Source organism: Orcinus orca, chromosome 10 (genome assembly GCF_937001465.1).
Source record: "Orcinus orca chromosome 10, mOrcOrc1.1, whole genome shotgun sequence".
Lineage (NCBI taxonomy): Eukaryota > Metazoa > Chordata > Mammalia > Artiodactyla > Delphinidae > Orcinus > Orcinus orca.
In genome coordinates, this window is record NC_064568.1 from 54,597,350 (window position 1) to 54,623,441 (window position 26,092).

The window sequence follows — 26,092 nt, forward strand, 5'->3', positions numbered from 1 at the left end:
GTGGAGAGTATATTCTTTAAAGCACTTTTAGGTACATATTCCAGACCTTGATTTTTCATGTGCCTAATTTAAAATTCCCATTTTGTCATCAAAATCCAACTCATCCTCCAATTACCTTAATAGAATTTTTATATAAATTTATTTATATTTTATTTATTTATTTTTGGCTGCATCGGGTCTTCGTTGCTATGCATGGGCTTTCTCTAGTTGCTGCAAGCAGGGGCTACTCTTTGTTGCGGCACATGTGCTTCTCATCACAGTGACTTCTCTCGTTGCACAGCACGGGCTCTAGGCATGCGGGCTTCTGTAGTTGTGGCACACGGGCTCAGCAGTTGTGGCTTGTGGGCTCTAGAGTGCAGGCTCAGTAGTTGTGGTGCACAGCCTTAGTTGCTCCGCGGCATGTGGGATCTTCCTCAACCAGGGATCAAACCCGTGTCCCCTGCATTGGCAGGCGGATTCTTAACCACTGCGCCACCAGGGAAGTCCCTAGAATTTATTTTTAAGTCTCTTGGTTAACTGAAAGTAAATTGGTAGGTCCTATGAAATTTCTAGATTCTCCAAAAGTCAGAGTAAGGAAGTTAAAATAGAGGATTCACTTATGTTTTGTGGTTAGTGTGGCATTATTTACTCCAATGATTCTCAAGCTTTGCTACATAGAGAATTTCCTAAGCAGGCTTTTAAAAATCTTAGTGTCTAAGCTGACCCCATACTAGATAAATCAGAATCCCTGGGGGGTGAGACCCAGCATCAGTATTTTTTAAACCTCTTCAAGGATTCTCCTGGATTTGAGAACTGAGGACTTATGCTACCCTTCTCATTAAATGAATGTTTTAGTGGTTATGAATAAGGGCTTTGAAGTCAGAGCTGGATTTGGAATCCTGGTGGCTGTATAGACTTGGACAAACCCTTAATATGCTTGAGACTCAGTTTACTCAACTATAACTCAGTAATTTTTGTTCCCACTCTGTAGGGTTGTTTTGAGCATTAAATAAGGTAATATAAAAACTCAGCAGAGCACATGGTATATCATGCACAATAAATGTTAATAATCTACATAAAATAACTGTGTTATTAATGACAATTATTTATGAATTACAAACCAAATACTCTGTGTGGTTTCTAATACATACTTCGCAAATATAACTGTACTTAAACCTGAATTATTATAGGTACCGATGTATCACATCTATGCTGACTCACTGAATTCAGGCCACCAATTTGGGCCTTAGAAGTACTCTCTCATTTAAATGACACAAAGGCAGAGTTCAAAGAGCCTCAACTTCACCTCCTCCTTATACCTGCCACCACACGGATACAGGACACCTCCAAAGCAGCTGCATCATTTGAGCCTGACTTGCAGGTGAAAGCTACTCATAAATTTCCTCAGGTTTTATTAGAGAGAATTTTTAAATCTTCATTGACATGGGAAGAAAGAACTCAAAAAAAAATTCCAGTCACATTTTTTTCTTATTTACTCAGTTCCTCTGGAGTGTGTGACGACTTGTTTTCCTTTAGTTGTATCTGAACAGTTTGACATATTACTGTGACAAGGTTACTTTTTAAATTGATAAAAGGTTTGATTGTGTCAGTGCATTTGTCAAAACTGTCTGACACCATGTATAATGGACTCTGCACTCAGAGCCCGGATGGCACTTGAGGCTCCTCTTACTATTCTGCGTTCAGCCCACACCTAACCAGACATCCAGCAGGGTTGGGTCAAAGTCGGGGAGATGAGCGTGGGTACAAACACTCCTACTTTGTTCCCCTGGCTTTTCACTGTGGGAGCTTCTCCTCTCTCGTTAAATGTTAAAGTGACATTTACAGCTTCCTTTTAAAGGGAGCGATGCTAGGATGTCAGAGCCTGAGCGAGGAAAACATTTACCCAGAGAAATGAAGGCTGGGGCAGCTGACTTCCTGGTCTTCAGGTGATGATTGGAAGTATGTGTGCACCTACCCTAGAGTTTCCCTGTTTTTCCTTTATTCTGCTTAAAGTGGCCTTGTCAGCAGCGCATTCACCTTATAACAGAACAATTCATTCTGTACCTGCATGGTGCTGGCCTTAATTCCAGATTAATCACTTGGAAGTGAGGGCAATCTGGCCGGGGCTCTCTGAAAGCATTATATTAATTAAAATTTATAAGTTATGAGAATGGTTAGATAAAAGGTAGATTGTAGAAAACATAAACACATTAATGATTTTACTTTCCATTAAAAATTCTGTCCATTATGTTAAATACGTGCCTTTACTTTTCAAGACTAATTTCAATGTGTTTCAAGGGGATGTTTAGAATCACATAATAGAGGTTATCAATTTCTCTGAGGTAGGAAACAGAGCTTAATATGTGAAAAATCATTACACCACCAAAATTTTATTTGGTCCAAAGAAGTTGCAATGCTCTCTCTCTCTCTCTTTATTAAGCCAAATTTATCTTCCCTCACTTCCCTTTCCCCCTTTTGAGATATGCATAAATGGTGCATAACTCAAGTATTCCACCCAGAGTCTCCAACTGATAACCCATTTCACGAATATAATTGTATAATCAATTGGATTTTCAGTTTTCACTATATTAGCCTTGCATGTTTTAAATACTGCAGCCACTAAATATTTAATAGCATATTGATGACCCGTTCATGACAGGGTAAGAAAAAGAAATTAAAAATCAACTAATTTGGGTCCTCTTTTGTGCTACTTTGTTGTTTCTTTTGGAGTTCGTTTGGTTAATTGTCTCTAACGTCCTTGTTTTTTAATAGAAAAACAAATGCATATGAAAAAAGACATCTTTCACCACACATAATTGTTCCCCCGCCACAAATATTAATTCTCACACCCTCTTCTCTGACCATTAGTTATTCTGCTTCCAGCTCGCTCTTCAACTGTCCTGCTCTGTTCCTTGATCTCGTAAGGTCTTTTCTACTTGGCAGTCGGAATTATCTTTTTGAAACAAAAATCTGACCCTGTCACCTTCCCGTTTGTTACAATTCAATGATTTCCTTCATTGAAACAAAGCTCCTAAGTGACATACAAAGGGATCACCATACCCCTTCCATGTTTCCAGGTCATGTTGCCCCAGGCTCCACCCCCTCTCTCTGCTATAAGAACTTGACCCTTGCTCAGCCTCTTGTCTTTGCCTTGTTCCCTCCAGCCATTGGTTCTGCACACTGGAGTTCCTTCTGCCTAGAATGCTCTTCCCTTCCTTCCTCATTTAGTTAAACCTATTCCTACTCTTTCTGATCTTAGCTCAGAGATTCCTTTGCCCATTGCCTTAACAAGGTCTCATCCCATGTTACAAATCCTCTTATTTCCATGCTCCTCTCTTTTTTTCGCATTTGTAGTTGCAATTTTATATCAAATCACACGATCATTTCATTGATTTCCATTTTCCCTATCAAAATATAATCTCTGCTAAAGCAAGACCTTTATCTAAATGTACTCACCACTGAATCTTTAGCACACTATCTGGCATGCAATAGGTGCTCTGTGAAAATTTCTTGATTGAGAACACAATGAAGTTCCTTGAAACTTTTCAAGGTAAAAACGTTACAAGGTCTTGTTTGCAGGGCAGAAATAGAGACACAGATGTAGGGAACAAATGTAAGGACACCAAGGGGGGAAAGTGGCGGGGGGAGGTGGTGGTGGTGGGATGAATTGGGAGATTGGGATTGATATATATACACTAATGTGTGTAAAATGGATAACTAATAAGAACCTGCTGTATAAAAAAATAAGTAAAATTAAATGTTTTTAAAAAAGACATTACAAGGTCTTTAACACTAGTATTTCTTACAAGACACACAATGCCATGTATTCATCCCAAACATAGGTATAACTAGCGAGATTTTCCATAGAGTAAAATGATTCTTCATGTCTATTCTTTAGCCTTGCCTTCTTTCCTTGACTTTACTTGTGATCCAACCATAGGAGCTTTGATGATAAATGTGAATGGAATCTCTTAATCAGAATTTGCTTTCAGATAATACATTGAGAAATAATGCGATTTCTTTCCTTTAATATCATTTTCTTACTGTTCATTAGTATTCATATGGATATTGTATTCTAATGCCAGATAATTTGCTATGTCTCTGCCTTTTTAATATATCTCTGTTTTCTATTATTTTATTACTATGGATATTAGAAAATATTGTATTTCTTATAATATAAGGGAATAGTAACTCTGAAAGTTCTTATAATTTCATAGGAATAACCATGGAAAATTGATCCTGATGGCAGGATAACTGAAACCTACAGATATTATCTGTTTTGTAGGTAACATTATTTTAAAGTGTTGGATGAGTCATAGGAATGCAAGATGATTTGAATCTTTAGAAGAATGCTAATTTAAAAGAGCAAGGAGCCCTCTAAGACATCACCACTACAAGAGAGGAAACCAGGATTTTATAAAGGACTTACAATGGTCCCTAACAAAGGCGTCCCCAGCTCTCAGGTCATATTCATGCAGCGGAATCAGCTCAGGCAGTGGCCCTGTGAACACTGTAAAAGGGGATTGGTGAAAGGTGACCAGAGTAGGTTTTTCTGCTAACTAGTGAGGGTCTCAATGAACTATCAGACTTTTAAAGTAAAAAATATTTAAAAGATTATCAAGTATAAACAAATTATTTTTACATGGGGAAAACCAAAATTAAGAGGGGACAAGTCACTTGTCTAGGGCCACATACCCAGTTGATGGCACAGCCAGGAGTGAAACCCCAAACTCTCAGCGCATGGCTATTTCCTCTACATTATGCTGCCCGGTCACATTAGTTCTTTCAGTCTCCCGGAAAGCAAATCTCGGCAATAAACCTCAGGTCCAGACCACTTCAATAACTGAAGAACCCACAAACATTTTTACAATAATAATAACATGGGCCAGGTCTTATTAGCCAGCAAAAATTAATATGAACAAGTAACCACTACCCTCTGTGCCCTTAGCATTCTTTAAATTTCTCAAATAAACAGAAGAAACACAAACAAAACATTTTTTTCCCTCAAACATAATGTTCTTGTGCCACTAGATCTCTTTCCTGAGTTAAAAATGCCAATGCAGACTTTAGGTAACCCTTTCCATTTATAAATTTCTGGCAATATCTCTGCAGAAATGGACACTGATACAGAAATTCATAGTATAATGCTACATCAGTGGTATGTTCATAAACCAGCTCTCAAAAAACAAAACTACATAGAATTTTAAAAGCCCTCATTTATAGGTCTTGCTGATTCCTGTGATATAAATACTCCCACCATGGCCGATTTCAAGATACTGAGTATGTAACAAATCACTCAAGAATTCCTGAATATTTAACCATTGGCTCTGGTGCCTCAGTCAGAGGCAGCTGCAGTACACCACTGGTACTACAGGAAACCTAGAAATAATCAAATCCAGACCACTCTTTTATACGAGGAGACGGAGGCTCGAAGACAGTAAATGATTTGCCACAAGATCACACGGTGGCCAAGCAGGTTATAATACACCACCTCAAATACCTTCACATATTTAGTGAGACTTTCTGCGTTAGAAATAGTCAGTGGACTTTATATTAATGTAGAGATATGTGGATGAAAAAGGTCAACTGCTACATCAGTAAACAAAGGAGGTTGCGGACACCAAGCCATCAGCCACCGAAGCCACCCTGTGCATCCTGAGGAGATTCAGGATGAAGAAAAGCAGGATACCGGCCCTAGATAGTTAAGGTACATCTCCAAGGGATGATTTCAGTGAGCCCAGACTCTTGAATCTGCCCATACACAGAAAAACACTGACTTCATTAACTTGAGATGCCTGGTTTTCCTTAATTAACAGTAACCTTTTGATGTTCCGACTACCTGGTCTTTGCTGCAAAAACTCCTGTATCTCCTGGTTCCTCCTTTACCTCTTCAGAGCTGTCCCTCAGAGCTGTCTGAGAAGCTGCCTCCCAGACTTAAGCCCTCAGCAAGTCTGCCCAATAAAACATAATTCTCAACTTTTAAGTTGTGCCTTTTTCTTTTTTTTTTAAAGAAGTATATCTCAAAAAACCAGCAGCATCATGACAACACCAGGGAACCTGCTGAAATTTACATTCTCCGGCTCCAGCCCAGACCTCGTGAAATCACAATCTCAGGGGCCCAGAAATCTGTGTTTCAACAAGCTCAACAAGTGGGAAAGAATCTTCCCTTAAAACCCACCAATATTTTTTATGAATAAGATTCACACACAAAGATAATGGCTGGCCTTCTTTTTCACATCAGTATCCATTACAGGAGATTATTCATCTGAAGCTTCTAATATAAAGTCCGTCATCTTTCACATTTTCAAAGCCCTTATTTATCAAAATAGTTTAGAATTTTGTAACACTAGCAAAAAAATTTAAAAATGTTGAGTGATTTATCTTCCAATTCTCAACCTCAACATTTTATAGACCAAAACCTAACATATTTGTATATCTTAGCCCTAGCACCTTTCTTTCTTTTTTTTTAACTGCTTTCAAATAAATATTTCTTTTTCAATATTCTGCCTTACCTCTTTCACAAATCAAGGCAGTTGATAGAGCAGGGTGCCCCTACCCTAGTCTACATACTGCCTTGTCAACTGATTATATAGTTATGTATTTGTGTTTTGTTTAATCTGCCACTTCCTGTTGTTTTGATATTTGTTCCCAATCTTCAAGACCAGAACAAACGCAAATAAATACTATCTGCCTTGTTTTCCTCTTCCAAAATTTTAGAGGTTGGAAAATTTACAAAATAAATATCCTCTCAACCTTCTTATAAAAGCATTGCAAAACAGCAAAAGAAAAACTGAGTAATAGTTTCCCCCAACTTAAAAATACCCAGCTAATGCACAGTCAAGTGACAAATAGCTGCACTGATATTACTTTGAAAATAATCAGACAGGGGCTTCCCTGGTGGCGCAGTGGTTGAGAGTCCGCCTGCCAATGCAGGGGACACGGGTTCGTGCCTCGGTCCGGGAAAATCCCACATGCCGTAGAGGGGCTAGGCCTGTGATCCATGGCCGCTGAGCCTGTGCGTCCGGAGCCTGTGCTCCACAACGGGAGAGGCCACAACAGTGAGAGGCCCGCGTATCAAAAAAAAAGAAAATAATCAGACAGCAATCTAAAAATCCAGGCCTATGGTTCTTAATTTGTTATCCACTATTCATTTAATTTGGAGGGTAAACTTAAATATGTTTAATTGATTTGCACAGAAATAAGAGAATTAATAACATAAGTGTTGGTAGATAGTAGATGAAAGAAAACATTTTGGAAGGGCATTTAGTCACTACCATATTTCCTGGGAAATAGAAAACTAGGTGAGTGCGGTTCTTGGCTTTGGTGGGAATAGCTTCACTGGACTTGGAAATAGATGTTTTCAAGGAAACAAAAGGATTAGCCTTCTAATTTTCCAATTACCTGGTCCCAGCTGAACTTACATTTACCAAGCAAGAACTGACAAGAAGAGCTTTGCAACACAGCAGGTGACCATTCTGAAATCTACCACTTCTTAGTTTTTGTGATCCCCATCACTAATACCTCTCCAAAAAAAGAGCACAGTTTCTTTCATGAGATTCATCATTGATTCCACCAACCACAGGCGTGAGAACCTACCAGCCACAAGGTGTGGGAACCCACCAACCACAAGGTGTGAGTACCCACCAACCACAAGGTGTGAGAACCCACCAACCACAAGGTGTGAGAACCCACCAACCACAAGGTGTGAGAACCCACCAACCACAAGGTGTGAGAACCCACCAACCACAAGGTGTGAAAACCCACTGGCCACAAGGTATGAGAACCCACCAGCCACAAGGTGTGAGGACCCAACTCCATGATTGCTCCTCATCTTCTTGGTCAATACATGCACATCAGCCAGCAACCCTATGTCTCTCTGTTCAAGAACCTTCTCTTTCAAAGCAAAAGGCAAACAAACTCCATTCCCAAAATAAGCTGGACTCAGATCTTAAATTTAAGCCCCGTTTCTACAGCAAGAGTCTTCCTCACTGGGTACATTGGGTGCAAAACCCAACCCCACATGGACGAGCCCACGTGGGCAAGGATGAGGTTGGAAATGGCGCAGAGGGTGGGGGGCACTTACGGTTGGCACAGCTTGATTAGGTCCTGGTCAGTGGTGCCTGGTGGGAGGCCTCGAATGTACAGGTTGGTTTTACTCAACTGTTCCCCGCTGCTGTTGCTGCTGCTGTGGTTGCTGCTGCTGTTTGTGCTGGGGCTGGGAGGAGCCATGGGGTGGGGAGCTGGTGCATAGGACTGCTGGAAACAGAAAAGGCTGTTACTGGAAAAACAAAGCCAGCAACCTATTCCCAGGCCAGCAGAGCAACTCGAAAGCAATGCAAGCTTCTCAGCCTCTCCAATCCACGCATGCACACTCGTGTTCATGTCCCTACTCTGGGGTACTTCTGAGAACATCACTTGCTCTCCCCCCATCTGGCCCTGAATTTGGATCAGCCTAGCACAGTTCTCTCCTGGGTGCACCGAAGCTCTGGCCCAGCTCACCTGTGACAGCCAAGCATCTTTGCCTTGCCTCTACTCCATCTTCCCTCCTTTTCTCCAAAGAAACTTCCTCATATTGCTTTCCTCACCATTACTCTCCAGAATGATCACTCTATAAATAGCAATACTATGAATGAACCAATGAGTGAATGACTCCAACTTATCTGGTTCTCCCATTCCCAAATCTGCTCCTTCGTGGTGAATGCCCTTTATTTGCAAACTGAGCTACTATTCTCTCCTCTTTGAATCACTCTGATTGAAAGTCTCAGCTGAGGCACTACTGATATACCGGACAGGATAATTCTTTGTCGCCAGGACTGTTCTGTTCATTGTAGGCTGGTGGCAGCATCCTTGGCAGCACCCGTCCCCCAGTTGTGGGACCAAAAATGTGTCCACACACTGCCAAGTGTCCCCTAGGGTGGGGAACTCTCTCCCAGTAAAGAACCATTGGTCTAACCTGTCACACTGTGTTATTACAAAATGTAAATGATAAGATGACCCCCAGTGACTTGGAGTATGCAATGTGAGGGTCTTTATAATTATACACACCAGAATTAGGAGGTATATTACACTTTATCCTTTATTTCCTTTTCATACAGGCATATCTTCAAAAGTTCTAAAATTACACTGACTGTCTGGGTTTGAGTCCGTGATGTGCTTATTATTGGCTGTGTGATCTCTGGGGTGCCTGAACCTCTCTGAGGTGCAGCATTCTCATTAATATGAGGAGGATAAAATTAGTACTCCCCTACATCATAGGGTCTTTACAAAAACTCAATGAGTTAACGCAAACAAAATGGTTCCTGGACATAGTAAGTGCACAATAAGAGTTAGCAATAACAAAAACACAAGAAATAATGATGATAATGGGAATTCCCTGGTGGTCCAGTGGTTAAGACTCCACACTTCCACTGCAGGGGGCGTGTTCAATCCCTGGTTGGGGAACTAGGATCCTGCATACCATGTGGCACGGCCAAGAAATAATAATAATGATGATAATATTTGTGAGTCATATCTGTCTGGCAAGTGATATTAGTCTTTAAATCCATCCCAGGTTTTCTCAACTATAATCTAGAATGTTACGTAAATACACAGTGAATGCATCAATCATGATTCCAGGGGGGACACTTTGGCCGAGTTCTAACCTGAAGATTCATTAGCTGTTTTATCAGGGGTAGGAGGTGAGTACTTATCCAATAGCAAGTGGATGCTTCGTAAATACTCAAGCTACATCCCACACAATAAAAACTGAGTGATCACAGCAGTTAGCTCATAAAGACAGGAGGCTGTGTCCAGTTTTGTTTCTTGCTATAATAATCCATTTTATACCATCCAGGATTTCAGATTTGCCCCAGTCCATATTCCCAATTGGCTATAATACAAGGCCTCTTGGATGCAACATGTGAAAATGCAACTCATTCCCTCTGGTCTCTTCTCTCCCACTCCCCACACAGCCACCCACCCATCACAAAGACCCATTGCTTTCCATCTTGCTGTCATTCTTGCAGCCTCCATGCTAGAAACCTTGGTGTTAGCTGCATTCAACCACTTATTCAGTATTACTTAATCTATGACCAACATTTTTAACGTACAATTTGAAAATGAATTACACGGGAGAATACCTTCCATTCTCAATACTTGAATAAAATAACGGGTATTCTTTGCCTTTTGGAATGTCATATCTGCATAAAGCTGAATAAAGTTTCTTGGCTGAGATTAAAAAAGTATTCTTTCTTGACCTACGAATTCTACTTCGCTCCTCCGATGCCCCAGAACACTTAAGCTCTACCTCTTTACAGGTCCTGCACTTAGTGGGTGTTCAATACAGCCTTGCCGAAGCAGTGTCCTGGTCTGTGTATCTCACAACAGAACAGATGGGATTTATCTCTGACTTCCCTCCTGTGCGTTATTCTTTTAAATTTCCCAGGGCTTTTTTCAAGCTGTTTCTTACCACTTTCACCTCCCCTCTCTCCAAATTCTTTGAATTCCATTCTGTACTCAGGCTTCTCTTAAAATGAGGCTTTGTTTAAAGCAGTTTTTCCCACTGCATAGCCTTTAAAACCACCAGGGAGCCAGAAAAATGCGTCTAGCTTTATGTGTCATAGATCAGATGGACCAGTTCAGACCGAATGAGCCCTTGACTGATCAAATAAGAAAACACCAACTACAGGATGATCAATCTGTGTTGACTTAATTCTTTTCTTGCCCCAGGGGTCTTTGCAAGCATTTCCATAACCGGACACCATTTAGTAAATTGCATGGTGCCTAAAACAATAAATGTGCCCTCCAAAGGGTCCAGTGGGAAAAATTAAAACAAAATGGTCAAAGCGAATCGGAGCTAGGATGAGTATGGGGAACTTGTATGCATGGAAATGAGGTATATAATTTAAAAATAGTAGTGGAAGCACCAGATTCTTGTAGAGAAGGATGTATTTCAAAAGCCCTTTGAAAAATACATACAGTGAAAAGTGGTTTTCTGTGCCCTATTCTTGTTTGTGAGTTCTAGAAATTCTACTGAAAGATGTAGACTTTCTCAGTCTTATTGAAGCAATCACTTGACAGGTTTTAAGAGTCAGTGCCAACACTCTTGCTAATCCTTAATATTTTCATTTATCTGTTGATGATACACTGAACAATTCAGGTAGCATTCTACAGTGTAAATCATTCTTTTGTTTTAAGAATTATAAATTCCTTCCTTTCTACTCATTTTCAAAATACACATTCTTTAATCAACAAAACGTTGGCAGAAGGTTCCTAGAATGTCTGACAAATGCATAGGCTTGAATTAATACGTGAAAAGCAAAAGCAGTTTTGCATACTCTGGCTGCCAAAGACAAATGACTGAACTATGGCATCTCTAAAAAAAAAGGAGCGACGATAACCTTTAGGGGTCAGTGGGTCACAGCAGCCACTTTCCTGATTAAAAGTGGCTCTGATTCCTTTCTCAATTCTTTGTTTTTAGATGGATTTGCGATTTTATCATTGATTAACGTTTAAATCATTTTGAGGTACTAAGAAAGACATTTTAAAATGTTAGTTAAAACTATTATTTCCCTCAGATAACACTGGCTTTGCTATATTGATCAAAGTCACACTTTATAAATCCTATTTAGGAAAGGTGAAGACTTAAGAGTCTGGGGATACAGAACATTGTAATGCTGAACTGTACCAGGGCAGGGCATTGCGATGAATTTGCAGTGTCAGCTTGTTAAAACCAGTAGGAACAGCAGACTTTCAGAAGAGGGTCTTCAGATGGTACTGGATTGAGGAGGGGGATAGAGGGCTTGTCTTGAAGCTGCATATGCTTGGCAAGTATGCAGATTTTTCTTAGGTGTTTATTCATGGTGGCAATGCTGGGAGGGTCTGTTAGGGATTCTTACATGGGGGCTAAAGCCCTCTTAGCCACATGTCGGGGCTGCTAAAATCAGCCAATCCGTACCAGCGTCCTCTTTAGGAAATTAAATAAAATGACTTAGCATCCATTTTGGAAGATGCTATATTTAAAATAACTATTCAAATAATTAGAGGTAACATTTGCCATCTGCTTGCTAAGCATGTTATATGTTATCTTCACAACAGCCCAATGAGGCAAATCATTTTCTTCTGGGTTTACAAATGAGAAAACTGAGGCACAGAAAGGGCAAATGACTTTCTCAAGGTCATGCAGCTGGAGCTCCAGTTTGAACCTAGGGAATCTGACCCCAGAAGTCACACAGCCCCACACAACACTTAATACATAACCTCTCCTCTTCATGATATGGGCACCAATAAACACAAAAGGCTTCCTTGCAATGAACTCTGCAGGATGACACCCTGCCGGGAGCTCTGGCCCATCCAAGTATAAAGGGGGAGGAAAAGAATGAAGATGATAAACAGCATACAGTCACAAGGAAGGTTAACAAGCCCTTTCCCTCTATCAGAATTTAAATGAAGTCCATCTTAAATTTAATTTCAAAGGGGAAGTCACCATCAGAAGCGAGTGTGTTATGAGTTTTTCAAATAATGTCAAACAAGGGGGTTCATTTGTCAAGATTCATGGTGTGTTATTTAATAACAGAAAAATGAAGTGGCTTGTAGATTATCCTAAGCAGCTGATTCATTTAGTGTGCTTTGTTAATATGCTTCATTTTTCAAGTTTGAAAAGTGAATCAACCAGGTCCTCCTACATTCTTGGAAAATGTGTGGTTTGGAGGGTGGCCCATTTGTGTTTTTAACCCTTAGGTACTTTGGAGATAAACTGGAGAGGGATGTGAGTTGTGTTTTTGTTTGTTTGTTTTCCTGTTTATTTTTTAAACAGAAAGCATTTGGTACATCAAATAAATATTCACACATCAATAAAATAAATCATTAAAAATCGTCTTTTATACAATGTCAGACTACCTTGGATGAACACCTGTCTGAAGGCCGTGTTGTTATGCACAGACATTAACCAGGTCCTTTTAAACCAGGGACCCCCTCCTTGGCCCTGCTGACATTTTGGACAGGATAGTTCTTTGTTGTGGAGGGCTGTCTTGTGTAGGATATTTAACAGTACCCCTGTCTTCTACCACTAGATGCCAGTTGTGCTACGCTCCCCTCAAACTGTGACAACCCAAAATGTCCCAGATATTGTCAAATGGGCCCTGGGGTTATGACATCGTCCCTGGTTGGGAGCCACTGCTTTATAGAGATCCACCCCCTCTCCTTGAAAGGCCAATACAGTCCCCATTGTGGAATAATGACAATAACTCAACGGCCTAAAACTATTCATTGAAACACCCCTTACCTAACCAAAGTTCAACTTCTTACCCCAGTACCTTCACCCTTTGTAAATAACCCTCTGCCACATTTCCTTTGCAGCAGACTAGGTCTGAAACATACGTCTCCCTGTGATTGAAAACATAACTCTTTTACAAAGAGAATTTTAAATATTTTCTGCATGCAATTCCTCTTGTCTGGGAATCACAAGGCCTTGATGCCAAACTGCAGTTCAATTCTCTTCCCAGCGTCTGGTTGCTGGCAGGATCCTGAAGCAGTTGGTCTGGTGGTTTTGGGTAGCCTTGGACTCCATCATGCAGCAGTCTGCTCTGCTGATGGTCTCCCCAATTTGTTTTTATTCATCTCCAGTGCAAGAGAATTTGTACTCTTTTATCCACTCAAGGGTAAAGCCCTGGATAAAGTCTCCCATGAGACTGACATGGCAACTCTTTTACTCTCCAAAAATGAGTACAGACCACATTCCTGTCTTGCATCATACATTATTTAGCCTGCACGTACGCATGCAATCCTTTGCTCGGTAGATGCTGCTGTGGATGTGACAGGAATCATGGCAATCACTGTAGTGTCTGTAATAGCCTCAAATGAGGGTGAAGAAGAATATTGCCCATGCAAGCAATAAGAAATGCGGCTAAATTAATATCTAAGGCAAGCCATGTGACTGTAGCCAGAGTTTCATGAACCACATACAGGATGGCTTTGCAATTTTATGCTAGGCAATTGCCTCTCCATTCTGGAGACTATGACTGTAGAAAACAATCGTTTCAGTTATACCTTTTATAACAGAGTTTGGCGAAAACCTGCCCCACTTCACTTTGCCTATCTGGAGCTCAGATATGGAAATGAGTACTAAAGGACAAAATCCCCCACAAAAGGCATTCATTTGCACATTCTGGCCACTGGCCTACGTAATAGCTGCTGTCAACAATGGTAACAGGATGCGTAAGAGCTCCAGATTGCCCGCTCAGAATCCACACCACCACTAACTAGTCATGAGTAAAAGACGGATTATGATGATCTTACCTCAGAGGTCAGTTGTGAGGCCTTACTTTATAAATTGCACATAAAATATTTAACACGGTGCCTGGCACAGAGGCAACACTAAACAAATTATTTTTTGTTCTTAATATTTGCATTATCATCATGAGGCAGATCCTTAAAATGAACACGGATTTCTCAGTCCCAGTTGGAGTAATTTACCTTTAAGCGGGAGCTACAAGAGTCAATCTTTTTTTTTTTAGGTATGGCAGCCACTATTCTTGAGATGAAACTATGTCATTAGAACTGGGGTTTGCCGTTTTTATCAAGAACCAAAAAGCACTAAGCACTGATGAAACAATCACTGTGGATGGAATAGATGATGAATTTCAAGGTATTTACACATCACTACTACTACTGAGGTTTGATTACAATTCTGTTAGGATGAGATTCACTTTTGCACTAAATATTAGTATTTGAAAACCCCAGCAGTTGCATCATCACACATTGCTCTGTGCTATTTACAAATAGGCTCAATCTGAAGTCACTGAACTCCATTCAGAGGTTTCAATATTAAATGACATTTTAAAATTCATGGTACTTGGAAACACAAGTAAAATAGTTATTGTTCATTTCAAGCAGCTATAACCCAGTTTCATTAATAAATTTACAAGCTTGAGAAGAGTGACTACTATAAATGATGGAATGAATTTTTATAAAGATTGCTCAGTTCTCCAAATGTCAATGACATCTGGTCTCTGCCCCAACCCTGCTTTTAATGTGGCCAACTCTTGATCTTTTTAAGGAAAAATAAACAAAATTCAGACAGACTTTGAAATTTGAGGTGCTTACTTAGTTTAAAAAGTCAAGTCTACACTTTGCAAATAACCTAAACAGCTCATGATTCCTATATTGATAATGATTGGTTCCTCCTGCAAAAATTGAGCCATGACTGGCTCCCCAGGTGGAGATTACAAAGTCCACTACAGTATAACGATAATTGTTAGAATTCCCCAGAAATCCTGAGAGCAACTAATCCCTGTATGGTACCTCTGTTCTGTCTGGGGAATACTTCAGAGATAAACTCAAATGTCTGCTTTCATGATGGGCTAGGATCACTGGGAGAAGAGTGAAAATCCAAAACAGGTCCCCATCAGCTATTGATGGAGACTTCCAGGAGAGCCAGTGGTCAGCACCTGGATTCAGAATGCCATCAGAGTAAGGGAGGGACTTGGGGAGAGTCAAACAATTACAGTTGAGTCACATTCTTGTACCTTATATGTTTACTTAAATTTTTAGTTTAGTTCTCCCCCCATAATCTCTAATTTTGAAGGTTTTCCTCATTTTTTTTTACAATATTCTATGTTTCACAGTTTAATACACTGTTTCCCTAAAATCACAATTAGAAATATTGCCAACAATTAACTCTCTAGCTTTCTAATATATGCCTAAATAGAATAGAGACCAATAGACGTAGCTTAAAGAACACCCGCCGTAAGTTATGTCAACCTGGTACTTTATTGCAACTCAGTAAAGACTTTCAAAGTTTTCAGTCATGAAAACAGATAGAATGAGGCAGCTAATCAGTGATAAAAAGAAAGCAGTTTGTTTCAAACTTTGATTTTGTGTAACAAAAATTGCTATCGATAACAGAAGGCCAATCAGAACATCAAATTATGTAAGGCTTTTTTGACACACCAAATCATTTTGTCCAATTAAATCAGAATTTAGTGTTTCTGAAAGTAGATCTATGATGACTTGGGAGCAATGTAATAACAGCATAAATACCACATAAAATAACATCTACTTTCCTTGTCCAAGCTCCCATCCCACCTTTATAATGTCCCTCCAGCCCACACCTTTATAGTCACATGTGCATGCATCTTTTTCCCTCCACTTGGAATAACTGGGCTGCATGCCTATGTCTTCCTCCAGGGTGACTCTAAAAATGTACCTTACAACACCTTTGGGATACTTTTGAGAACAAAAGAGTAGATATTAATAATTAAACCAGGACACAAGGTATAAATTGAAACCGTCCAAAGCAAATTGGAATATATAGTCACCCTATAATTACTTTCTCTATATGTCTATCTCACATATTCCTCCAGTATAACCTAAAATTCTATCCCATGTCATGGACTTTTTTGTTTATTACTTTAGACCTATTTCACTTCTATCTCTTTTTCAGTTTCTACATTCTTAAAATCTACAAAAGGTCACAAAATAATGAAAAAGAATAGCACAGGCTAATGTTCGTTGAGCATATATTTTATGCCAGGCACAGTTCAAAGAGCTTTATACTCACTGCTTTATTTCATGATATCAGAACTTTTAGAAGTAGGTCCTATTATTATGCCCATCTTGGAGTTGGGAATACTGAGGCTTGGGCAGGTTACAGGGTTTTCCAAAGCTGTTTAGCTACCCTGCAGCACGTCCAGGACCTGAAGCTGGGCGGTCTTCATTCCAGTTAATCCCAGATTTAACCTTAGATATGTGCAGTCCAAGACAGTAGCCACTAGTCACATGTAGCTATTTAAATGTCAAGATAATTAATTCAAATAAAGTGAAAGAAAGAATTCAATCCCTCAGTCATACTAGCCACATTTCCAATGTTCAAGACCACTGGCTACTAAATGCTGTGTCGAACAGGCGGGCACAGAACATGGTGATCTTGGCAGGAAGTTCTACTGCACGTGTTGATGGAGATCATTCTGGCAATTCCAAGGCCCTGCCTCCTACAATACCCTACGCATATATAGCACCTCAACGCACTGAGCAGAATAATTGTCGCAATGTCTTTGCTGCTCCTCATACATTTTTAAGTGCAGTTGATCTCCTTTCAGTAGAGACCACATTTCAGTTTTTTCTCCCTCCTGAGTGGGTCTAGATTTTGGTGTCTAAAATCTCTCTCTCAACTGATACTTCCCCTGACCCAGAGTAGTCATCATTAAAAGAGATTTACAGGAAGTCAAATATAATCTGTGGGAAGGACAAGATGTATTTTATCTGTGTTTAACTAATAATCAAAGTTTCATCTGTATTGCAAAAATTGCTAAATACCAAGAAAAGAAAGCAACTGAGGTAAACTACTGGTACAGAATAAATGTCTCTGTTTTTGGCAGATGAGCTTCATGTCTGAGAAGGAAGCTTTGCATTTTCAATACGACATCATCTACTTCACCTGCACATCCCCCAAAAAGAACACCCCGACCCCACGTTGTCTGCTATTCTACCAACCTTATTTCTCTTTAAACTAGACCAAGGTGAAAAACGAGAATGCTTTCATATAGTGAACTACCGGGGCAATTCAGCAAATTCATAAACAATAACCCATATTCCACGATATAAAATAATTGTGTTATTTTATTAGCCAATTCATTCATATTTTATTGTTGCAGCAAAGTTAAATGGGAACAGAACCAACACTTTGAAAGTCCTAAATCTAAGAAATTTAGACTATAAAACACAATAATTTCCTCAAGAAGACAAAGAGCACAGATCAATTAATTGTGACAGCAATTAGTACCTACGAAGTAATTGCTTCATTATAAAAACTGGAAGGAACACTTGTGGATAATTTTCTATGAATCTATTTTCAACATTTATGGTATTTTGGGCCGAGATGGTAACTATAAGAATAGATTAGTGCTCAGGTTCAAGAAAAATAAAAGATCTGATAATAAAATGAATATTACACATTTATATTGTTATCAAATTTATGATAATTTAAAAATAAGAAACATATGAGATATTTACACATTCAAACTTCTATTTCTCATGATCATAAACCTCTATAAGCGTTCCTTTTCCCAGTATATTTTCAGTCAATCCACCTTGTGCTTTAGAGAGTTTCCGAAACCAAATCCAATTTTTGATGCATGTTCTTTTTTGTATGATTATTGGAGACTTATTTTGCACAGGGATATCCTCCATAATCAACAGAATGAACTATCCCCAATAATAAGACAGTCCTGCTTTTCCTTCTCCAAATTACTCTTGTCCTTTTAAAATAAGTGATTAAGGCTTCAGAGACTGGCAACAAAAGGGTATTTGCCCTTAATTGGGAGACTCTCCAAAGACTCAAGATGAAGAAGGAAGTGTTATTGTCACTGTACAGCCACTAAGACCCTAGATCCTGAAGCCACACCACCCAGGTTTCAATCCTGCTGTACCACTCATTGTCTGTATGACCTTGGGCAAATTACCTAACTGCTTTTGCCTCAGCTTCCTCATCTGAAAATGGGATAATAACTACCTTAGAAGATTGTAAACATTTCAAATGAGTAATTATGTGGAAAGTACTGAGAATAAAACCTGGAACACAGTAAGCCTTCTATAGGGGATAGCTACCATTATTACATCAATCTTAGAGCATTTTTACAATATTCATTGTTATGATAAACAATCATGATCTGTTGAGTAAGACGTGTACTGGTTGGTCTCTTGAATGGTTTAGTGAACTTGGGTTTGCCTGGTTTAAAATCTTCCAATGCAAAGTAAACAATCCACTGATGCTTGCCAAACTGAAATTCTCTCCATTAGAAACCAAGAAATGTCATTCTTCAATGAGAAATTAGGTTCAGTTAGTACTATTTCAGCTACTGATACTAATTGCCTTCAGATAAACTGATGACAAGACCCTCAAAAGAATTTTTAAAATAAAAATAAACTTTCACAAGGGAAGTCATTTTCAGAATATACAAATTTTGAGAAAATATCTACAAATTGTGAAAGTGCTCATTAAAATAAGATCTATCTTATCTCCTGTGGAAAAACGCTTACGGGTTAAATAACACACTAACTACTAAATGTCTACCCTCTTACAAGGAATTTTATATACACAAAATAAACTGTACCAATTTCATAGCTTCCAACTCTAAATATAATTAGGTTTTTTAAAATTGTTGCCCTACAAGAAGACTTTGTGGGTAAACAATTGCTTAAACTGCTTATTTCTCTTTAATTATCTCCTTCATTTCTAACAAGTATGATATGTGCCCTAGGATTGTACACAAATGGGATAGTCATACATATTTACGTTCCGAAGTACTTACTACACATCTCCAATATTCCAGAGAATGATTTTATTTTGTTTTGTTTTCTTTGGTTTGGAGAATCCTATGTGTTACTTGGCAAACAGAGATACGAGCCTTTTCCAAAGGATAATCACTAAAAGACATTTTGAAGAGTGACCATTGCTTTGCTTCTCCAAAAGAAGCCACAGTTCTTGCTCTATTCCATAGAAGGCAAATGGGCCAGAGTGAGGATCAAAACAGAAAACTAACTCAGAATTAGTACTATGCTGGTATTCCAGGTCTCTAAGGAAAAACACAAAAACAAAACCGAAAAAGCCCTGATGTATATATAGGTTTGCTGATTTTTGTCATATACGCAATTTTATTTGGCTGATTTTTAACCTACTAACAGTTCAACAATTGGCTGACAGAATTTCTGAAAACTTAGCCATCAGCTTTCATAAATGGTACCAGCCAACGCCAGGGTCCCACTGCATCACAAACAGATGTGACCACAGATGAAATGCCCAACATCCTAGAAGACATAAACAAAGGAAAGGGTTTATATGCATACAAAGAAGGAGCTAGAATATCCTGGGAAGACAGAATAACAATTTCTTGGTGGTTTTGTCTCAGCTTCTAGGACTAGAGGGCACCCTGAGAGGGTGCGAGGGCAGAATGTGCAGACAGATTTAGTGAATCTCCATGATCTAATGATGTAACAGTACAGGAAATATAGAATCCCTTGAAGAATGATGGACTCAAAGAAAACCTGCCTCTCATTAGCCAACAGAGAACTCCTTGAAAAGAAAATATTTTTATGTCATCACCCCTTGATGTACAAACACTCGAGACCCACTTAAACTCTTTAAGGGCAGACCATTAACTCCATGAATCTGATCACATCTTGAGCAGAATCAAAACAGAGATAACCAAATGTAAGAAGCTAAACTATGACAACATCTATCGCCAAAGCAAAAAGTATAGTACTAACTATAGTACTAACTATTGCAGTAGTGATAAAAGCTGCCTCCTTGAAATCATAATATCTGTAATTTTATAAGGATTCTGTAATTCAGTAAATGGGTCTAATGAACAGTGTGTGGAGTTAAACATTTTAATAAGCCAGCTTTACATATTAAGTTACGTATGTAACATAAAACACATATGTATCACAGCACCCCTTCTGCTTATAACCAACATCATACAGAACCCAACACTATGGCAGATAATGGGTAATCAACTTGTTCAAGTTTATAAGACATGGACAGGAAAGCAGCCTAGTATTTCACTTCCTTATAGTTTTGCAAATAAACTATTTCTTTCCTATACGTAGAATTCCTGAAGTTGCTAGCTTTAAAATTTCTGTCCAGAATTTTGACTTGAAGAAGGGGTCTATTTAGAGAAAATTTATATTATACCAAAGAAAGACCAAAGAGTTCTAATTCTCAGATAACCAATACAAATTTAATCTGTGCTACATATGTAAAATAGAATATATGAGAATTCATTGTGTAAGTGCAACAATAATATATAAAAGTAAATATTATTATGAGAAGATATTTTAAAATATAACCAGTGACAATTACTCTTTAAGTGTTAAAGAGACAAAAATAGAGAAATAGTTCAGGCAGGTAAAGTTAGCATAGAGTTCTGAGCATATATAATTGCAGGATAGAAAGTAAATAAAAGATAGGAAAATTGATATACACCAAAATGTGGTCAATATTTACATCTATTAAAGGATAAGAGAAACAGTACCAATGATAATTCTTATGAGAACATCTATTTCTTTTATTGTAAGTTACATTTCTCATAATAAATTTAAAAAAAAAACATATTTTACTATTCAGGTTATTGTTTTAAGTATGGGAATGAATTGAACTGTGAAATGGTCAACTTTTATAACCAGAGTTCTCAAAGACAATAAATGCAATTAATTTGATTGCTTTTTCTAGTGGTTTACAGAAATCAGAGAAAATTACTTTCATAAAAATAGAGATAAAATAAAATGAGAGAAGGTACTTAACCACATGGAATTTTCTCTACCACTGTGGTGACTTTTACTCAAATGAGTTATGGCCATATTTAAGACATTTCTTGGCAAAGGAATATTTTTTAACCAGTAGAATCCAGCATCCTCTGGTGTTGGTTTCTGATTTCAACAGAGGAAAGTAAAGATGCCCAAAGTGCAGACTACACCACAGTGACAGAATTCCTTCTTAATGCCTAAAGTCCTCCAGTTTAGGCAAACAGAAGAATGACACACTAATACACCCACCACTAGCTGAGAAGCACTGTTTGGAGTACAGCCTGCTTTCCATGTCCAAGGCTGCCGAACTCTCAGACACGGAGGCCGACTGTACCACCCCATTTCCATTTCATACAAGGGATTTGAGCATCTGTGGATTCTAGTATCTGAGGGAGGCCCTGGAACCAATCCTGGCAGGTAACAAGGGACAACTGTACTACATTATTCTACATTGTTGACTGTCTACTCACCTCAGAGCTGGCTGTGCTATGTGCAAAGACAGGTTTCCTTTTATTTACTTAGATTCCACTAGTCATTAATTTCAATCAGTACTAAGGTGTCTGGCAAGGCCAGTTAGTGTCATATGTTAGCAGTTTGAGAATGACAGACAGACACACCTCTAATCTTGGCCACCAGTTCCTATTGAGGACACACTCTACCATCTTGTGTGAGCACAGAGATAACGACAAAAAGATGCATGTTTTGCATTTGCTTCCTCATGATGAGAAGACTGAAAATGGGGTGACCCGATGTGATCTATCTACTTTGAGCTACTTATCATACCCTGGCTGGTCAAATAAAGATAAGACTTGTTTATGCATGGAAGAAAATGAAAATTAGGTCTGTAGCTGACACATTACTTCTAGTGACCAAGCAATATCCTCATGTCTTATCCCTACCTAATCTTACAGATTCTTTTTCATAAAAGACACAGAGGGATTGGGAAAATTCAGAAAAATGATCACTGACATTTCAAATTTGTTCATTATATAAACTTCAATTTCAGTGAGTGGTCTTCCTGTGGGCTAGAATACATCTTATATATTCTGTTATAAAATGACTCCATTATTATTTAGCATTTAATATTTAATTATATAACATTTGTTTTAACGGAGTAATGATAGGTGGTAGACAATCTCTCTCCATTCAAGATCATTTGTGTACTTCTGACAATACTTTACTAAATAAACTAGTTATAATTCCCGAAATCCTCTACATGGAATAATGTTACAGGTCGAGATCTTCTTAACTTTGGTTTATATTCTGCAGTTTTGATTCGAACCACTTATCTATGATTTGAACCAGTATTAAAGTTCTGGTTAAATATATTTCTCAAATACTATGTTATGCAGAGAGTGGAACTATTTTTAAACTGCATTGGGATATAGAGTATTAGGGAATAGTAATGTGTTCCACTAATATATAAACCACTAAGACATTCTGTAATTATAAGAATTAGAGGATGAGGATATTATAGAGTAGAGCTAGATGACAGAACGTAAAAAGGGTGAACGCACAAAAGCTGAAAGTGATGGATGCTGCTAGTCCCTTCCTGCTGCTATAACAAATTACCATAGGCTGGGTGGCTTATAAACAACAGAATTTTATATTTCTCACAGTTTCGAAGGCTGGAGGTTCAAGATCTGAGGCCAGCATGGTTGGGTGAGGACCCTCTCCCAGGTCCCAGATTATCCTGTCTCCTCACAGGGCAAAGGGGCAAAGGGTGTTCTGTGGGGTCTTTATAAGAGCACTAATCCCATTCACCAGGGCTCCACCCTCATGATCTAAGCATCTCCCTAAGGCTCCCCGCATCTTAATACTGTCACACTGGGCATTAGGATTTTAACATATGAATTTGGTGGGGGTAGGGGACACAAACATTCAGATCACAGCAGGTGTTTAATTCCAAAATGGTCTGCATGGTTGGTTAGGCCAGACATTAAGATTATGTACTTCATTATGAAATTAAGATCAACCCCCCAATGCAGGGAGAGATCCAGGTTCTGTAGTACCTAAAACTACAGACTGGGGGCAGGATGATTCATTAAAAAAAGAATAAAATTTATAAAATTGGTTACAAAAATGAATATTCATTTAGAATGAAGAAATGTTGCAACAAATCAGCAATTTTAAAAAGCTGATAATTTTTTTAAAAAACATAAGCATTGGAAGTGTTGAAATAACAATGTTAACTCCCTGACACATTTCAAAAATAATTCTCCTTTGTTTTTGGTCTGCATACTCTTTCTCTCATCATATGACAGTAATTTCATAATATTTTCCATAGAGAGAATAAAAAAGTAATTCTGTCTGTCCTCTAGTGGCTGATAGAGAGGAATAGATATTATTTTTATTTTTTTTAGGAATAGATTTTATTTTTATTTTATTTTATGTTTTATTTTTTATTGGAGTATAGTTGATTTACAATGTTGTATTAGTTTCACGTGTACAGCAAAGTGAATGAGTTATACATATTTTTAATCGATAGTTTAGAATATTTTTTTTCTTCAGCCTCACAACTCATTAATGGTAATGGCTTATAAATGGTTGGGATGACAAATTTGGGGACAAAAAATTGGGAAGACTTTTGCATAGACTTATCTTTTGGCTTCAGATCTTGCAAATAAATCTTTTTCTCCTCCTTCCCATATACTTGCAGTGTTAGGGGCCAGAGACAACACACCTAACACACTAGGATCTCGTGGCCGTGTATGACTGCCACAATGCCCAGAAGATCACACAGTGGGCAGTTTGAGATTCTTGGAAACCATTCTTACCACAGGACAGCTAGTGTTAACACAAACATGCATGTATCCAGACTAAGTTCATCTCTACCAGCGTCCCCTCAGTGGAATTCCAAAATACCACCACCACTTGGGAAAAGTGAGGATGGGGCAGCTGACATGGAAAAGGACAGGGTCTTAACCAGCTGTTGTCAAAATATCTTTTGCAAATTTTCCAAGCCCATATGACCATGTGAACACACTTCTAGGCAATAGAAGAATGTGGCTTTTGTGGGGCTAAAGCTTATGTGTCCAATTTGGATGGTCATTGGACTTTTTAAGAAGAAGAATACAGAATGAAGATATAAGATTAGATATAGGACTATTGAAAAGGGTGGAGAAGAGGAGGGACCCTAGAGCTTAAATTTCATCAGCTTCTAAGCAAACCTGCTGCCATCTCTTCTCCACCAGCCTCCCCAGCCTCCCCTGTACCCCTCCCCATACCAATCAGGGATTTCCACTTTCAGATGTGAATCCTTTGTGGTCATTTGCACCCATGCTTTCCCACATGCTGTTTTTTCCGTCCACAGCCTGCTTTCAGCCTGCATCCCCTGGTGCCCTTTTCCGGATGCCTGCTGTGCTTCCGGGCATCTCCACGTGTTGCCCCAAATCACAGCAGCGACGTTTCATAACACATTATGTCTTGAATGTTCAACTTTAACTTAGCAGCCATTTTTCACAGATCAACTGTGCTTTGGTGACTTAACATCTGGATACATCTGTTTTTGATCTTCATGGCTCTGTCTCATCCGGGCAACCAAGTCCTGTTTATGCTTCCTTCGCTGTGCCTCTCACATCTGTCTTTTTCCATTCACTCCCTTGCCTCTGCTCTTGTCTGGGAGCACTTCACTTCACATATGGATCAATGTTCCTGTCTCCAAATTGTGTTTCCTGTTCCCAGGCTCCAAGTATTGATACTGTAATCTGTCCTGCACACAACCTTAAGCTTTATCTTCCTAAAACAAAACTTAATTTTCACACTTTATCCAAATGTTAAAAAAAAAAAGAAAGAAAATCATGAAATGCTAAAGAGTATCTTCCTTCAACTGATATTCAAGGGCTCTGGACCTTTTTATTTATTTATTTATTTTTTAGAGCTCAGCTTTTTATTGAACGTGTTATTAAAGAGGTTTAGTCAAAAGGACCAAAGCCCATGCCACCATCAGACTCTTCAGATTCTTGTTTCTTTGCTTCTACTTTCTTATTCTCAGCTGGGGCACCAGTGGCAGAGGGGGCAGGACCTCCTGCTGGGCAGGTCCACCAGCTCCCACATTGCAGATGAGGATCCTGATGTTGACACTGGCCAAAGCCTTTGCAAACAAGCTTGGCCAGAAAGGTTCAACATTTATACTGGCTGCTTTAATGGGGGCATTGATTTTATCCTCAGTGCCCATCACCTCATCATGGTGGAGGATGAGGGCTAAGTAGATGCAGGCGAGCTCCAAGACGGAGGCCATGGCGTAGGCGAGGGCTAGGTGGGGGCTGCTGGACTCAGTGCTAGTCGCGGGATGAAGCGAGGGCCTCACCCCAAGGACCAAGCACCTTAGCGGCAGCTGAGGAAAGCTGGACCATCTTCACACAGTCTCCGTGATCATTAGCATATAAAAAAAATCTTATTTCCAAATGTTCATAAATTTTCCTCTCTTCTGTCTGCAAGTGATTCTCATTTTTTTTTCAAATTTAGAATAATGCAATGCCTTTGCTAAAAAAAGGAAATGATTGCTTTCTGATGCACATCTGAGTACCTATGACTCAATAAAGGACGTCATTTCCAGACTGCCAGTTTCTACGGTTTGCTGGTTTTCCACCAAAAAATCCAACACAACCAGGCACTTATGAGAGCTCCATTGAGTGATATCATCTCAAAGGGCAGAAGCGTATTTGCATATTTCACATTTACAAAGATATGAGTCATACAGATCTTCTTTAAGCAGGGAGACTGCTCCGTGGTGATGGCTCCCATAGAAATGACCTGGGATTGTCCTGCACAGCATTCATCAGGCATGTCCTCATTTTATTCTATTAGGAGAGAAGAGAGAGCAATGCCAGGC

At 38.9% G+C, this 26,092-nt stretch overlaps 1 protein-coding gene and 1 pseudogene across 6 annotated transcripts in view; both read right to left on the bottom strand.

The window, feature by feature from the left end:
• RBMS3 (RNA binding motif single stranded interacting protein 3) overlaps positions 1-26,092 on the bottom strand; it is a 724,151-nt gene that overhangs the window by 555,136 nt on the left and 142,923 nt on the right. For all 6 annotated transcript variants that reach the window (XM_049715938.1, XM_004279675.4, XM_004279673.4 and 3 more), the window contains exon 2: positions 8,063-8,235. In XM_049715938.1, the coding sequence (XP_049571895.1) occupies positions 8,063-8,235 (173 nt within the window). The remainder of the gene's footprint in view (positions 1-8,062; positions 8,236-26,092) is intronic.
• LOC101288341 (60S acidic ribosomal protein P1-like) lies at positions 25,111-25,498 on the bottom strand (annotated as a pseudogene).